Source organism: Schistocerca serialis, chromosome 2, assembly GCF_023864345.2.
Source record: "Schistocerca serialis cubense isolate TAMUIC-IGC-003099 chromosome 2, iqSchSeri2.2, whole genome shotgun sequence".
NCBI lineage: Eukaryota > Metazoa > Arthropoda > Insecta > Orthoptera > Acrididae > Schistocerca > Schistocerca serialis.
In genome coordinates this window covers 1127991414-1128009037 of record NC_064639.1, presented here as the reverse complement: position 1 = coordinate 1128009037, position 17624 = coordinate 1127991414, and the positions used below count along the sequence as shown (strand labels likewise).

The following is a 17624-nucleotide window of genomic DNA, read 5'->3' as shown; positions in this document are numbered from 1 at the left end:
TGTGATGTCCTTAGGTTAGTTAGGTTTAATTAGTTCTAAGTTCTAGGCGACTGTGACCTCAGAAGTTAAGTCGCATAGTGCTCAGAGCCATTTGAACCATTTGAACCATTTGAACACTGTAAAGTATGTGTATGTAACTGATAACTCCACAAGTCATTTATGATTGTGAATTGTGTTTTATTCATCTCATGATGTACCTTTGCAATCCATTTGGTTTGCATACATGGCTGTACCATGGTTCAGTTAATTGTGGTATGTCAATCAAGTTAAAGAGAGTCATGCAGTCAGTTTGTCAGTGTAAGTTTGTAATTAGATGTAATCTATAGTAGTATAAGGGTAAAGGCATGTTTGATAAACAGGGGAGATATGAGTAGAACAACTGTACCCTCAACAATAGCTGTAATTGTGTAATGAATAGTCTCAAATATAGCGTGTTCAGACAGCTTTGGGTATTATTAGTTAAGGTATTGATATGATTCTGGTGTTGTTTGTTTGTTGTTATATTTCCAAGGTGTTCCTGGAGCACTGTGTGGTGACAAAAACTGTGCTTACATCATTCCTTGGAGTTTGCAGTACCATGAACTGCACTAAGTGGCCTCTTCATGGTGAAGTTTGTAGCTTGGGCATCACAGTAATTCTATAAGTTCTCTACATGAACATATCAAACAAAAAAAGAAAACTGTTGATATGGAAATTAAAACTTATGGCTTGACTTCTTTTGGGTTTATAAACATTTTATATTTTCTGTTATTACTTTTATGTTGTAGTTTCATGTATTGACACATTCAGTGACCCTGGTGATTTGGTTCTCAGTTCGAACCAACAGAACTAGACATGTAAATATATAAATAACAATCATATTTGTATGACAAGTGTTTGAGTTGTTAAACATATACATTGTAAACTGAACAAAAAGTCCAAAATTTGTTCTCTACATGTTCACATTACCTGAACAAACATGAAGCACAAAGTTATTTATTTAATATTTTATAACTCATGAGCAACAAATGAAACTAAGGACAGCACAAATATTCATACAATGAATGTGAAGTACCAGTTAAACAAAATTTTGACATTACCAGTGAGCTGACATGTATTAAGTTATGGTTCAGGGCTGTGTATAGTCCTGAAATGAACAACTGCGGATTGAAGTCCTGAATCAGTGGTAGGTCAGTCAAGTTGTTACTCATTTTGATGAGAAGTTCCTCAGATATCTGACCACTATGTGCAGCATCTTGCGAAGGAAGAGTAATTTCAGCTGAGGCTACTGACTTTAGAAGAAGTGACTTGTCCCCTGTAATATTAAATTCATTTTGAACAGTGTTTCCTATGTGAGTGTGTGTGTTAGATATTGTTTCAAAATATTTACCTGCTACTAAAATATAGAAGCCAAAAACTTGATCTGAGCGATGCTGGGCTTTTATCCTGGTAAGTAGATATATTTCATTCTCAGTCAGATACTGGCATATAGTTGCAAAACACTAGCAAAACAGAAAACACATATTTCATATTAACATTACAAATACTTCAATTCAGAAATTCTACCTGTTTTCATTGCTGAAATGCATTTGCATAAATAATTATCCATTAATTTGTTTCTTAAACATGTATTTAATTTCAAAAAACCACAAGAAGGAACTGTTAATCATTGTAAAGTATTTCTTCACCTATTGGTAACTGAAAAGTATTGAATGATTTCACAAAACTATATTTTTATCACAACTAAAAATAATAGCACAATACTCCCATCTCCAATAGGGATTTTTATAGCTTCTTTTTGCCATTGAGCAAGAGGCACATACACTGTTGTTGTTCAGGAACATTACATTGTTAGTGACTGGTCAAACTATTAACATTACTTCAATGACCATCACAAGATGAAATGGTAGAATACAATTCTATGTTTGTGGAGTACTGACAGTATCATGAAAGGAGTATATTGCTAACTTACCATGTAGAAGAGATGTTGAGTTGCAGGCATGCACAACAAAAAGGTTGCTAAACATGTGAACTGTTGGCCAAGAGGCCTTCTTCTAAAGTAGATAACAGACACACATTCACACAAGCACAACTCATACTCACATGAACACTGTATTTGGTCAGTGAAGAGCCACATTATTTCCACAGATATAATTAATATGTAATTTTCTGTACCTTCCTGTGCCACACAAATCTGTTGTACCTCGTCTTACCAAACCTCCCCCCCTACCCCCCCCCCCCCAACCTTTATCCCCTTTTATTTTAGTATGTACATACTGACGTCACCTAGTCCTGTCACATCTGATGTCCCCTCTTCTTCATACAAACTCGCCCACTGAACTCGCCCTACACTATCATCTTTATTTAATATTTTCTCTTTGATCTCATTGTGTTTTCATGCCTATTTCAGTTTGTTTTCGCCTTTCACTACCAGCTCCAGTCCCTCAGGCTTCGCCTTGTTTCCCTATACTTCATCTGTTCCCTAGTAGTTGTGATTTTTCCCATGTATTTTTATTTATTTTGCATATTTTTGCATGTATTTTGCACTCATTTCTACACAATGCATGTATCTTTATGAGTTTTAATCCTCCACCATGGATCCTTGCTCTTTCTATTTGCACCAGTACAGAAACATTTCCTTATCCCTAGCCAGAACCCAGCCTCACTCACTGTTTCTGTGTTCTTGCCTGGCACATGGAATCCCCCAAATGGCCTTACCATTAAATTACCCATTTCCTGCTGTGACCCCTCCTTATGCAATGAGCCACCCTGTGTTCAGATTCTGCCAGTCCTTAGCCCTCACCACAAGATTCTCCTGCTCTGTAATCCTAAATTACTGTGTCCTGCCTCTCACAATGAAACTCTGGCCCTCCAGGAACTAGAGCAGCATGTACAATGCTTCATCAAAAAACTCTCCAACCTGTTCACCTTCTACACTCACCTTGGCCTACCGCTATCCACCAACTCTACAACAGCCTCCAAACATACCCTCATATAGCTAAAAAGCCTGATTAGCAGGCCTATTACATTTATCACACCCTCAGAAACTACTTCCCATTACCATACAGAATCCAGAGCCTAAACAGACCTGGAACTTAATAGGAACAGCCTCAGTGACCAGAGACAGTGGTCATGTGTGTACGAATTGTGCTTGTGTGTTATCTACGTCAGAAGAAAGACTTTTAGCTGAAAGTTTACATGTTCAGCAGTTTTATCTTGTGCCCATCTGCTGCTCAACATCTCCTCTATATGGTGAGTAGCAATCTGTCCCTTTCATAATACTTCATTATTTCAGTCTGGATTTTCCATTGTATTCCATTGTATTCAGCTTTGCCAGACTTGTATTTTTCTGCTGTGTATAAAATCAAACTGCTTCTCAATTGATTATTCAAAAGCACTAGTGTTTATCTGGGGGTATTCATCTTAAATACAGTCATCTATTCATCTAAAAGAGGTTTGTAAGTGTGCATTGACAGAAACAGGTAGCTTTAGTTTCAAAATCAAAGAAAGATATTTTGAGAAGACAGCATCTTTTTATATAGATTAGAGATTAGATTAGATTAGATTAATACTTGTTCCATAGATCATGAATACGGCACTTTGTAATGGTGTGGAACATGTCAGGTTAATAAAAGATGTCTGAACAAGATATTACATTATACAAAATATTGCATGACACTAATGTTTAATTTTTTCCCCCTTAATTTATATCTAAAAATTCAGCCAATGAGTAGAAGGAGTTGTCATCTAGAAATTCTTTTAATTTATTTTTAAATGTTAGTTGGCTATCTGTCAGGTTTTTGATGCTGTTTGGTAGGTGACCAAAGACTTTTGTGGCAGCATAATTTACCCCTTTCTGTGCCAAAGCCAGATTTAACCCTGCATAGTGAAGATCATCCTTTCTCCTGGTGTTATAGCTATGCGCACTGCTATTACTTTTGAACTGGGTTGGATTACACAAATCTTTGCAAAATATAGCAGTAAATCTGTCATTAGTTAAGCGATTTAGAACTGGGAATCTTTCAGTACAAGTATCACTCAAGTTCTACCTTAAATCCATCATGAAATTACAGCGTGTAGGTTGGCCTTCAGAAAAACAAAGAATTGCAATTGGCTTGGCATGAATCTGAGTCATATGTGTTTTGTGCAGCTTAACTCAAAAGAAAAAAGGTCAATGACTTTTTTTACATCAGTTTTTAGCTGCTTTAAATGAGATTTCAATGGACAATAGGCACATGTTGTCATTGCTTGAGAATCGAAACTGATTGAAAGAATATGGGTCACATGAAGTGTCTGTATTTAACACATTCCAGCTGGGATGCAGTGACTGCTGCAGTCCGCCAGACATTGTTAAGTTTTTCGACTTTTGTGTGTGGCTCCTGCTTATAAAATAAAGCATTCAAGCAGATTACCACGCATTTCAGAAATACTGTCATTGATTCAAAACCATTATTATCAATCAAAAGGTGCGACATGGTCACAAATAAAACAGCCACCCGAATATAGGATAAATTTCCTTAACTTTACATCTGTGGTCACAAATTTTTTGTCATCAGGCTACCGGTTTCAATCTATAATGACCACCTTCAGGTCTGCAGCAAAATAGGGAAACCATAAATACACTAGCAGAATGTCTACATATCAAACTGTAGACAATCTGCTAGTGTATTTATGGTTTCCCATTTTGTGACAAACTTTTGCAGTTGAGATAATTATGGAAGCACACTGCACCAATGAATGTGCAAGAAGTGATCACACCTGAAATACGTTTTTCAAGTTTGTAACATCCATTTAGCAGCTCTTCAAAGCACTAAAAGAGTGAGCAATGACTTCAAGCCATCACTGTTTGGAAATGTACATCATGAAGTGACAATCAGGAAAACCACACTCAGTGATCGTTTAGCACTGACTGTTAGGGAAATCACAATGTGCCCATAGTTTTTACGGGCAGTGACCAGAATATATTAATGAACAAATGATCAAAAAGGAAATTTTTCTGGCTACATCATACTTCAAACTGAAATGTTCCTGTTACCTGACAATCATATACACTGTTTGCCTTAACTCTCTTGGCGGCTGTAATTTATTGCAACATGGCAGATTGGGAAACATTGTTATGAAGCTATTGGTTCCAGGACTCACGGTTTTAATGATCCCCCCAGAATCAAATAGAACAAGAATTCTGTACATAGTTATTAACTTATTCAGGCTTGTTTTCACTTACATATGAGTTTGTAATTACTTTTTAGTCATGCAGCCACAGTTTTGGCTTTCAGTTCATTCTTTTACCAAAATTTACTTCCATAGAATTTTCCAGAAAGATCAGCATGTCATCAGCTGTCAAATGATGTTTTTCATTAATTTTTGAATTAAAGATATATCTAACCTTTAGGTAACTATGTCAAATGTTTACCTCTACTTTGTTAAGTACATAAGTAGGTTTCATATATATTTTGAAATCTGAACATTTTAATATAAGTTTAATTATGTAGTTAATAATGCCTTATAAGATTTTGATCGTTGTGTTCATATATTTTTTTTGGGTGGCAGAGCTTGTGAGATGACCTACTTGCAAATCCTTAGTCTGCCATAGACATCTTATTTTTCTATTTTATAGTTCTCATTAACAGCCCAAAAACCATACTGATTTTCTTTGAAACATTTTTGTAGTAATACTGTCAATGTTTTAAAATTTTTGGAGTGGTTAACTATGACAAAAGTTTCACTGTTTGTGATGAAGCAAGCTGTGACAGTTTTACTTCCCTTCTTGTTTTGCCATCTGCCCTATCATTTTGTGCTTAGTTTTATGTATGTAATTGATTTTCCAATTTATTTTGACTATTCCTAGTTAGTATCTTTTGTTATAGGGTGAAATCAGTAATTGTTTTGTAAGTTAAATTCTATTGTTGACATATAAACAAATACCAATTCTATAATAATTGTAAAGATTTTGAAGAAGAAATGCTAGGATTCCTAAAATACGAGGGCTATCCACGAAGTACATTATGTTTTGGAATTAAAAATAAATGAAGTATTGGAATTTTTTTATTTTATACAGATGAAAGCCACACTTAAATACTACATTTCTACATAGTTGCCATTTAAATTAAGGCACTTATCGTAGCGATGGACGAGCTTGGAAATTCCTTCGTCGTAAAATTCGCCCACCTGCGCCTTCAACCACGTGGTTACCTCTTCTTTTGGGACAGAAAAGGTGTGATTTTTGTGGATTTCCTGGAAAGAGGCACTACAATAAACTCTCAAAGGTATTGCCAAACTCTGCACAACCTCAGAAGAGCAATACAAAACAAGCACAGGGGAAAGTTGGGCTCAAAGATCTTGCTGATTCACGACAATGCCCGGGCCCACATGGCAAATGCCACTCGTGAAGTTCTCGAATCTTTTAAGTGGGAATTGTTTCCTCATCCGCTGTACAGTCCCGACCTGGCACCGAGCGACTTCCACTTATTCCCAGCAATGAAGAAGTGGTTGGCTATGCAGTGTTTTGATGACGACACACAGCTTCAAGAAGAGGTAACCATCTGTATATAATAAAAAAAATTTCCAACACTTTATTTATTTTTAATTCCAAAACGTAATGTACTTTGTGGATAGGCCTCATATCTATTTGGCTCTAGTTGGAAACATGTTAGCAAAACCAGCCATTCATTAATTCCAAAGTAATTAACAGTTTTGTCAACAGTATTGTTTATGTAACCATATACGTTAATTTCATCATTTAAACAAGTAATTCGGCCTAACTCTTGCAGTAGAAGAAACTGTTAAAAAGAACCAATGTTTTGATGTATTCAGTTAATTTAATGAGTTAAGCTTTAATTGTAATTTCTGTAAATTAAACATCGGACAATGTGTAGTTTCAGGGCCTATTATTGCGATGATATATAAGAACCAGATTTTTGGTCACGAGACAGTCAGTCCACGGCCGAGTTTCAGACAAGGAACATGTGTTAGTTAGACGACAAAAATGCATCAACTTAACAGTGAAATAAGTGTTACACCAATAGTCAGTGTGCTAAAGCAATGACAGTGACTGTTCAATTTATTTGAAAGACTGTGAACTGTATGGTTAGGCTTTTACTGCTCATAGATGTACAACAGTAAACTACTGTAGCAGTATGTGGATGTTCACCTGCAAACTATTAATGAGGCTTATGGAAAATTAAACAGTAGTACACTGGCCATATTAAATGTGTATATAGGGGGTTGTGAAAAGTGAAAGTGAACATTTGTGAAATTCAACTGTGCACCTGTCAGCTGCATTATTTACCGCAGTCAGTGTCCAAATTACAAACCCCATTTTCCAACAAGTGTAGCAACACAGTACGTCAAAACCAAGGACAATCAACAAATGAAGAATAAAAGTAGGCGAACCGCTGCATGTGGTGCCCCAACATGAGGATTATTGTATGTGGGCACAATAAACTAGTACCCATGAAAGTTGAAAGTGAAGTGTGAACTCAAGTGGTTTACAGTACAGTTTTACATGGAAGAAGTGATACAGCCAGTCAGCACTGGGGTTTCATAACGGAAAAGGTGCAGCAGCCAACCAGTGAGCGGGTTGTATGGAAGCAGCCATTGAGTGCAGGAGCAGCCAGTCAGCATGCAGGTGGACACAGCTGACCAGAGACAAACAAGATGCCTTGCTGAGAGAATCACAACATGCCACAGCCGTGCAGTTACAGATGACAACCGCTAGAACCACAGCAGATCAGCAGCATATGAGTAATTAAAACAACATAATTCATTGCAAAAGCTGTGTTGTATTAAGTGAAACATAATGAGTGACCCTAAGGAACAAGACAGTGTGACTGAGAACAAAGCTGTAGGGGTTAAGTTTTTAAATGAACAGAAAGACCTAAGTAGGAATAGTTCTGTAGACGAATGTAGTTATAAATTAGACATGAAATTAACTTTTTAGGATGGGGGCGAATGTCCTTTTGTAAAGAACAAAATGGACGAAAACAGTACTGAAGTGGGTGAAATCGTTAAGAAGGAGGAACGTAGTAGCAAAAGTCAGCAAGAGCAACAGTTTATGGCAGATGGAAACTTGGAAGCAATGTTAAGGCATATTATCAGTACTACGTGAAAGGTAGAAAAGAAAACTGACAGCATTAAAACTGACATGGTTAGCTCAAAGGATGAACTGAAGAAAGAAATTAAAAAGAAGGTTCAGATAGTCAACTATAATCTTTCAAAATTAAATAACAGAATTGAGGCAGTAGCTAAGATTTGTGATGAAAAGATAAAGAAAGTAGAGCAGAATGCTGATGAGAGCTTAACATTAATGAGTAGCAAATGTGTAGTAGAGAGAAAGAAACTATGTGATGACTATAGTAGAAGGGTGGAGGTTTCCAAAAAATAGTTTAAGGATGAAGTCAAAGATGCCAGGAAATTTTGTGCTGAAAACAGGGTGAAACTTGAGAGCCAAATCGATCAGATGACAAATAATTTTGAAATGGGGGTAGAAACCAAGTGTGTAGTAGTGGTAGAGGTAAATCTGGTAAAAGTAAATAAAAATTTAGATTCAGAATTTGCTGAAAAAGATGGAAGAGGTACAAAATCGAAAGCATAGAGTATGGAGAGTATGCAGTGTCCCAAACAGTCCTCCATTTGTTAGCTGTAAGAAATTTACTAATTTTGAACCATATGGAGAAGTGCATCCACCGGATTTTATTAGGGAATTTAATAATTTGGCTGAAACATGGAATGACAAAGAGAAAAGGCCATTTGTGAGAGGTTTTTTGAAAGGGGATGCTTATGGATGGGCAGCTCAGGTAGGTGATTGTTGTACTTCATGACAAAGCTTTGAGAAAGCATTTTTAGATTAATATTGGTCCAAAGAGAAGCAGCAGAGAATTTTGAGTGAATTTTGGGGAGAAGAGAGATTTGACTCTGGCGACTGTGAAAGGTTTCTGTCACTTTTGAATAAACAAACTGAAATATTTGGACAAAGAGTGTATAAGTACATGATGAAAGGCCCCCAGGACGCTGTAAAATTAAGATTTACACACACACACACACACTCACACACACACACACACACACACACACACACACACACACACACACACACACACACACCGCCTTCTCAAAGTTCGAGGCTTTATTGTGAGCACCTTACAAAAACTTTACATTTCAAAGTATTGGCCATTGCTGGCCACTACTTTCTCCCATCTTTTGGGCAGCATACGAATCCCGTGGCAGAAGAACTAGGCATCTTTCGAGAAGATCCATGCATCGATCCAGTTTTGCAATTGTTCATATGACAGGAAGTGCTGGGCAGCCAGGTCATGTGCCATTGAACTAAAAAGTTGTTAGTCAAAGGGAACAATGTCTGGAGAATACGGCGGGTGGGGTAAGATTTCCCATTTCAACGTTTTCAGGTACGTTTTGGTGCGTTTTGCAACAAGGGGTCGAGCACTGTCACGCTTCAAAATCACCTTTTCATGTATATCATTGTACTGTGGCCATTTGTCTTTCAGTGCTTGGCTCAAACACATCAATTACTTTCAATAATGATCTCCTATGATTGTTCTCTTTGGTTGCAATAGCATCGAAAGCTTTCTCTCTTTCACAACCATGCCGGTCTTCAACGTCAAAATCACCGTTCTTGAAGCATGAAAACCATTCTCTGCAAGGTTCTGTCACTATCAGGCGTCTCATCATAGGTCTTACCCAGCTTTTTATGAGCTTCAGGTGCAGATTTATTCATATCAAAGAGCAGAAAATTAAAACCTCCCACAGATGATGAAGATTGGGCTCATAAGTTGACATATTCAGCCAAGAATAACTTTAAGATGCAATCAAAAATTGACTAATATTCTGATGGTGTTATGTTCACAAATGCCTAAGCTTACGTGTGACACTTACAACCTACGACTTGCACCACTACTTTCCACTAACGCCGTCTACTGCAAAAGGCCAGAAGCAAAGTTGTAGACCTGATATAATGTCAAAGAACCGTATCAAACATTTTATTTATTGAAGTAAATGAAGAGGAAAATTACAGGAAGAGGATTTTTGTGATTACAATAAGTGCCAGTGTGCCCTGAGTCCCCCGCCGTCTGCCGCTTCAACAAAAATGTAAGGAAGTCCGATGCCCAAAAGGATACCAATAAGCACAGAACATTTTAACAAGGCAACCATATTACTATTCTTATTCATTTTTATTGTACAACTGTTGACCTGTGTGCCAGGACTTCTGGGCACCAGTCATGAGTAATGTTTGTTAACTATTGTTATAGTAAGAAATTTCTATGACATTGTTATGAATTATAAAAACTAATTGCCTGTATTCTCTGTTTGCATGAATCACTGCAGGGAACAAGTATTACAAAAAGGCAAAAATTGAGGAGAAAATTTTTGAAAGAGATAAGAATTGGACGCAGGTTACGTAAAATTTTTTCCATAGTAAGCAGTTTTATTTGGTGCAGCAAAGGTAGGACTGCCATGCAAGTTGCTTGCATGGTTACACTTGGTAGTGCCTCTTTTGATGTAGATAGAAACCTTTTCCTCATTATTTCCTTCCTTGGGTTTTACTGGCGAGAAATTTTTCAGTGTGATACACATTTTCAGTAAAACGTAAAGATTTGTGACACAATAGTTTGAGCGTCATAATAGATGTAAAACAGGCTTTGACATTACATAATTTACATTTATTAAGTGTAATAATTAGTGTATGAAATTTTTAACATTTTTGTAAAATTTCCATTTTTTGCAAATTCATATAACATGGCTGAAAAATGTATGCCCATTGTTGATAGTGATAGCGGAAGTGCAATCAGCCAAGATGGCACAGAATTGCAAGATCGAACAATTGAAGTTCAGGTGCCATGCACGCCTACTGCTGAAGGATTAAGTAGATCAGAGATAAGTGTTGCAGGAGTGACAAATGATAGCAACACTCCACAACAGAATAACCGTGACAACACAATGTTTACAATTGATGAGACAATGTCACGCATCTCCCAGAGCGACACACCACTCATGAATGAAACGTGAGATAGCGATTTAATATGAATCTTGACAACATGTTACAAACATCACTTGATTGCAACACAAACATTAATTTGGGAAGTACAGTGGACAGCAATCACAGTAGTACAACTGAAGCACTGCTATGGCAGCTACTATCTAACATAAATGTGAAATTTGATGACATGAAACACTAAACACCAATTTCAGTAATTTGACACAAGATATGAACATGGTAAAACAGCAGCAAAACACCGTTACACAAGATATGAACACGATAAAACAGCAACAAAACACTGTTACACAAGATCTAAACACAATGAAGCAAGAACAAAAACAAGTATTCAAGGATTTTCAAGACATGGTCTCTCAGAAATGTGATGACTTAGCCAAAAATTTTCGCACTGAAATCGAGGAAAAATTGAATGATATGAAAACACAGGTAAAGCATGAAGTATTTTCTGAAGTGAACAGTAACGTTACAGAGGTAAAACAGAAGATAGATGGGACCATCACAATCTAGTAGAACAATGGATAAAAAAAATCACAATTGCAAACACAAACATTGAAGCCACACAAAACCAGTTGATTTCTTTCGACAGTAAAAAAAGGTAACCACTGTCATTAACAAACTAAATAAAGACTATGAAGGCACACCTCTAGCTGTAGAAGAGCTTACTTTAAAGGGTAGCGACATTAGAAGTAGACTCAGCATGTGCTAAGAAGGAGAGAGAGAAGATTCATGAAAATCTGAGTGATATCATTAGTCAAGCTGAAGCAGGCAAGCTAGATAAGGGTAACACCATTGCAGAGAAGTGAGTAACTGATTCTAAGTTGTACACAGATGCAGTAGAAAAGGTCATTCAGTAAAAAGAAAATGAAATTGTGAACAAAGTAAACATTAACCTACAAGCCACGGAAAATAGGATCTGCAATCTGTTAGAAGAAAATATTACCGGATCTCTAACTATGCATGTAAATAATACACAGGCTACAGTGAACAAACCACAACCTGTTGGTATCCATTCACAAACTGTCACAAGTCCCACAGCAGGTAACAGTGACAATTGTAGATTGCAAAATGGTAAACATACCCACAACTCCAATACCTGAGCAATTACCAGCCAAAATTACAGAAAACAACATAAACATGATCAAAAATTCCACAAGTCTATCAACTATTTTTGCACACAAAGTTTTGCTGAGACATCGACAATTTCCTACATTTACTACTGTAGGTAAAAGAATGAATCCCATAGTATTTATTAGTACTTTTCATCATGTATTTCCACACAACAGGATGGAAGCACAGAAAATAAGATTTGTCATGGGATACATGCCACGTGATGTGCTCATATGGGCAACTGAAGTGGCTGAATGTTGCAGCACTTATATCCAATTTGAACAAGCTTACCTCGAGAAATACTGATCTGAGGCAGTGCAAGAAAGACTCTGACACGAGGTTTTCAACCATGCACCATTGAATGGCAAATATGGTAGCTACGTTGATACTTTGAAAAATACCTGAACAAGACATGCTACTGGATGAACCCAATATCACAGGTAGATCTGTTAAAAATTTTGAAAAGTCGTTTACCATTGCACATTAGAGGAAAATTAGTCACAACGCCTGAGCACGACACTTAATATTTTCTGTCTGTGTTCGATTCTATCGATTTAATCTATGAGGGAAGACCTGTACCTCATAGAGCAACAGAAAATCAGGCATAACAACAACATAATTGCGTAAATCAGTCAGTAAAATGTTATTTAAACACACAGCAAGGTTGGTACACACAACAGCAAAATTACATACTCAGAAGTAATGAATACAGTAATGGGAATTGAAAACAAATGATTTAAAAGAAATTTCCAAGACAACATGGGTAGTTTCCACACATGAGTGAATTACAATTCACCACCACAAAGCCCTATGCCAAAAAAGAATAGAAACAGTCAGCCACAGCAGTGGCTGGCACACTGCAACAATGCCATGCCTTACACTGTATTGCAGCTGACCTTTGGGCAGCAAAACAACTGCACAGCAGGTAACAACACAAATTAGTGAAGTACACACACAGTGCAACTCACTGAAACTTCTCCAGGTAATGAACTAAGCCACACTACACTGCCGGAAAACACCAACCGGTCATAGTTAAGCCCCATGCTATTGGCCACACAGGGAGTGGGGGCAAGGCAGAACTACAAACATGTTTCATAAGATCTGACAAATGAGGTGACATCAAGGATGATTTGTATCAACATGAGTTAGGTGTAGAAGATAAAGTCAAGGAAAAACAAGTACAAGCAATCATTAAGGTGAAAATATTTAACATTAACACACAGTCAATTTTAGATACAGGTTCATCTACCAACCTAATGTCAAATGCATTTTTTTGTGAATTGAAGAAGAGAGGAAAGTTCCCAACATTTCCTGTACAAAATTGCAAGGTACAAACTGCTACAGGCAGTAAGAATGAATTGGTTAAGCATCAAGCACTTATTCCAGTACAAATTGAACATTTTACAGTGAAGTACAACTTTCTTATAATTGACAAACTTATAGTTAATTGTCTTATTGGCATGGACACATTTAGAAGGTACAAAACACAGGTTGACATAGGTAATGGTAAATGCTACTTTTATGTGAAGGATCAGATCTTTTCTACTGATGTAGTCAAAACACTTGATGAAATTAAGAAAAACAAACCAGAGTCAAACGTCGTAGTACAATATTCCTTTCCAGCTGTGTATCTCACAAACAAATTTGATACTGAACACGAAGTGAACACTGAGGTTAGTTACAAAATGGTAGAGCAGAAACTAAGTGTATCACAGGCACTAGATGATATCCAGCAACAAGAACTTTTCAACTTGTTATTTAAGTATGCCGTGTTTTCAGTAAGGAGCCAGGAGTAACCAAAGACCATGAATATAAATTTGAAGTCTATCCACATGAGACATTTTGTGTAGTGTCATATCCTATTCCATGGGCAAAATGAGACACAATAAGGGAAGAGATCAATCGTATGATTAAATGGGGAATTAAACAACCTTCATTTTCACCCTACTGTAGTCCAATATTACCAGTAAAGAAACCAGATGGTTCTGTTAGGTTAGTTCTCAATGCTAGATGTATCAATAAGATTATAATACCAGTATGCATAAGGCCAGAGAATTTGGACAAACAGCTTCTAAAGTTTTACAATACAAAATATTTCAGTGTACTTGTTCTCAAAATTTCCTACTGGCAAATAAAACTCCATGAAGAAAGTCGAAAATAAACAGCATTTGTTTGTGGTGGCAGAAGTTATGAATTCTGTGTTCTACCTTTTGGACTGAACATTAGTGCAGGAGTGTCTATATCTGCATTAGACAAGGTTTTAAGACCAGAATTGCTTAGCAAAGTCACTGTCTCTGTAGACGACCTGCTAATAGCCACATCTGCTTAGTTAGGACATATCAGGGTCATTGAACAGGTGCTTCAATGATTTGCAGATTACGAAGTAACAGCCAATTTAAAAAAGTCTAGTTTTGGTAAGGAGCAGGTCAGATTTTTAGGACACGTTGTGTTGGAAGAAGGTACATTACCTGATCTGAAAAAACTTGATGTCGTACGCAGTTGTATTGTATTGTACTGTATTGTATATTTATTGGTCCTGTGAATCATACACTGTACAGGGATACATAATGATATAGGACAAGTCAAATAATTTGCAATGAAGTTTAACAGAAAAACTATTGTATGGTTTTCAGTATGTAGCAATATAACTCTAACATATGGGAATAACATTTCACAAATACACAAATAAATTTTACACACACACATTTCATACTTTCGGCCTTGATTGTACAGACATACACATATATGTAATAGACCACATATAATACACAGATACATCTACATGCACACATTTCTCATTTTGGCCTTAATTGTATAAACTATTTAAATTTTTCACATATTTACATTGTAGATAAAAATTCATCAACACTATAGTAGCAATTCTGTAGCAAGTAGTCACTCACTGCAGTTTTGAATTCATGCATGCCAGTTATTGCCTTAATTTCTCTAGGTAGTTTGTTATACAGTTTTTTTCTTGCTTGCAAGGGTCCTTTCTGTTTTAGTGTTGTATGTGAAAACTGCATATGTAAATCTTGATTACTCCTTGTGTTGTATGAATGGATGTTTTGGTTTTTTGGAGCAATCTTGCTATTTTCATGTACAATTTTCCTTATAGGTAGTTGTGTGTGTTTCTGCCATATTAGGTCATCTTGGATCCAAACTCCCAAAAATTTGGTGCTATTTAAAATTTCAGGTCTTTTACCTAACAGTTCTATGGTTGCAGTTAAAGGCTGTTTATTCTGCACCGTGTGTAGATGCATAGTGTTTGTTTTATGTGTGTTTATTATTAAGTTGTTCATTGTGAGCCATTCTGATACATGTGAAGTGCTCTTTTTTATTTAATTTTGGAGCACTTCTGGGGTCTTTCCTTTGATAAGTATATTTGTATCATCAGAATATTTAATATACTTATATTTAGGGATGGATGGTTCCAGGTCATTTACAAACAGTAAGAACAAGATTGGTCCCAGTACAGAATCCTGCAGCACACCGTATTTAACACACTGTTTTTCTGATTGATAGGAAGTTAAATTTTTTCCTTCTTTGTACAGGACTTCAACTATTTGGTGTCTGTTTTGTAGATATGACTTTAGCCACTCATAGGCTGGGCCTCTGACACCAACATTTTCTGGCTTTCTAAGCAATCAACCAGGGTTAATGATGTCAAATGCTTTTGAAAGATCTCAGAATATTGCGGCTCTGTGTTCTTTTTTATCTAATGCATTTAAAGCTTCATTTAAGAAATCGATAATAGCTGTCTCAGTGGATTTACATTTTCGGAAACCATGATGCTGTGTAGCTGAGGAAAGTTTATTTTTTTCAATGAAATCTACGAGTCTTTTATAAAAGATTTTTTCAACTATTTTAGAATAAACAGATAGTAGAGAGACTGGCCTATAATTTGTTATATCTGTTTTTTCACCCTTTTTGTACAATGGCTTCACTTAAGCTATTTTTAACCTTTCTGGGCAGATTCCCTGAGAAAGTGAACTATTGCATATGTCTACCATGGGCCTAACTACTAAGGGTGCACATTTTTTAATGATATGGTCTGGTATGTTGTCAGTACCAGAGGAAAATTTCGATTTTAGCTCCCCTATTGTTTTTAGCATTTCCTGTTCATCTATTGGGTATAGGAAGAGAGACTTGTTATGACACATAGTTTTAATCTGATTTGCAGTGACAGCATATTGAAAGTTTTGCTTCACCAGAATCTCAGCTGTCTCAGAGAAATATGAGTTAAAATTATTTGCTATGTGCTGGGGATCAGATGTTACAGAAGTGTTTTCGTTCAGTTTGACATTATGGTATTCTCTCCGTTTTACTCCTGTTTCATACCTTACAATGTCCCATATGGCTTTCATTTTATTTTTGTGCATTTGCTATGAAGGAACTATTTGCCATTCTTTTGCTTCTTTTATGACTTTAGTTGAAATCTTTTTGTAATTCTTAAAATAGGAATCAAATTCTGGGGATGTGGTGTGCTGTCTAGATATTTCATGAAGTAATCTCTTTTTCTTCACAGATATTTGTATCCCTGTTGTGTCTCATTTTATTTTCAGATCCTTTTTTGTGACTGTCTTTTTATGGAGTGGAAAGTTCAAAATAATAGCTAAAACTATTTAGGAATTTGTTGAACTTATCATTTGTACTTTTACATTCATAGATGTCTTCCCAAGTTTCTTTACACAGATAGTTAAGTAAATGTTGTATATTCTGGTCATTATACTTCCTAGATGTAGTAGTTAGACATTCAGTTGAACTAAACAGTTTTCCTAATCTTATACTAATTTCTTGGGCTATGTGGTCCCCAAAGCCTGTATTGTGGGTTTGTGTTGTATGTTTCAAAGGCACATTTGTAAATATTTGATCAAGGCTTGTGGCTGAGGTTTTTGTGATTTGTGTTGGCGTTTCTATAGTAGCCTTTAAATTGAAAGTTACTAAGAGGTTCAGTAAAGCAGTTTTTTGATTGGACTCACTTGCAAAGTCAGTGTTGAAATCCCCACATATAATTAGTTTTCTATCTTTTGTGTAGTCTTGTGTAAGATATTTTCAGGGTTCTTTAACATGATGTTAATATTGCAAGTTGGCGCCCTGTATAGACAAATTATAGCAATTTTTTCGTCCGTGATTTCAATTCTATTTACCTCAATATCTTTCTCTATGGATAATTTTTCTACATATGGCATACATTTAAAATTTATGCTATTTTTAACATAAATGCAACTACCACCATGTTTATACAATTTCCGACAAAAATAACTACCCAATACAAAATTTGGAATGCATAGCACATGAAGTTTCACTTTGTCAAGCCAATGTTCAGTAAAACATAATACAGAGGTGTTTTTCATGTCACTTTTCAACAAAATTTGAAATTTGTTTACTTTGTTGGATAGCGATTGTACATTTTGATGAAATACCGCCAGGTTTGGAGTTAAACACGAGTTCTGAAACTTATGATCCTTAGTACTTATATTTATATTGGAATTTATGCCTTATTTTCAATTTTCACTTTTGAATTTTC

General features: G+C 36.1%; 1 protein-coding gene across 1 annotated transcript in view; it reads right to left on the bottom strand.

The window, feature by feature from the left end:
• Positions 1-939: 939 nt before the first annotated feature.
• The window catches only part of LOC126456665 (meiosis 1 arrest protein-like), a 118704-nt gene continuing 102019 nt past the window's right edge, over positions 940-17624 (bottom strand). The window contains exons 4-6 of the mRNA XM_050092409.1: positions 1370-1481; positions 1080-1294; positions 940-948 (exon numbers count right to left, since the gene is read on the bottom strand). Of these exons, the coding sequence (XP_049948366.1) occupies positions 940-948; positions 1080-1294; positions 1370-1481 (336 nt within the window). The remainder of the gene's footprint in view (positions 949-1079; positions 1295-1369; positions 1482-17624) is intronic.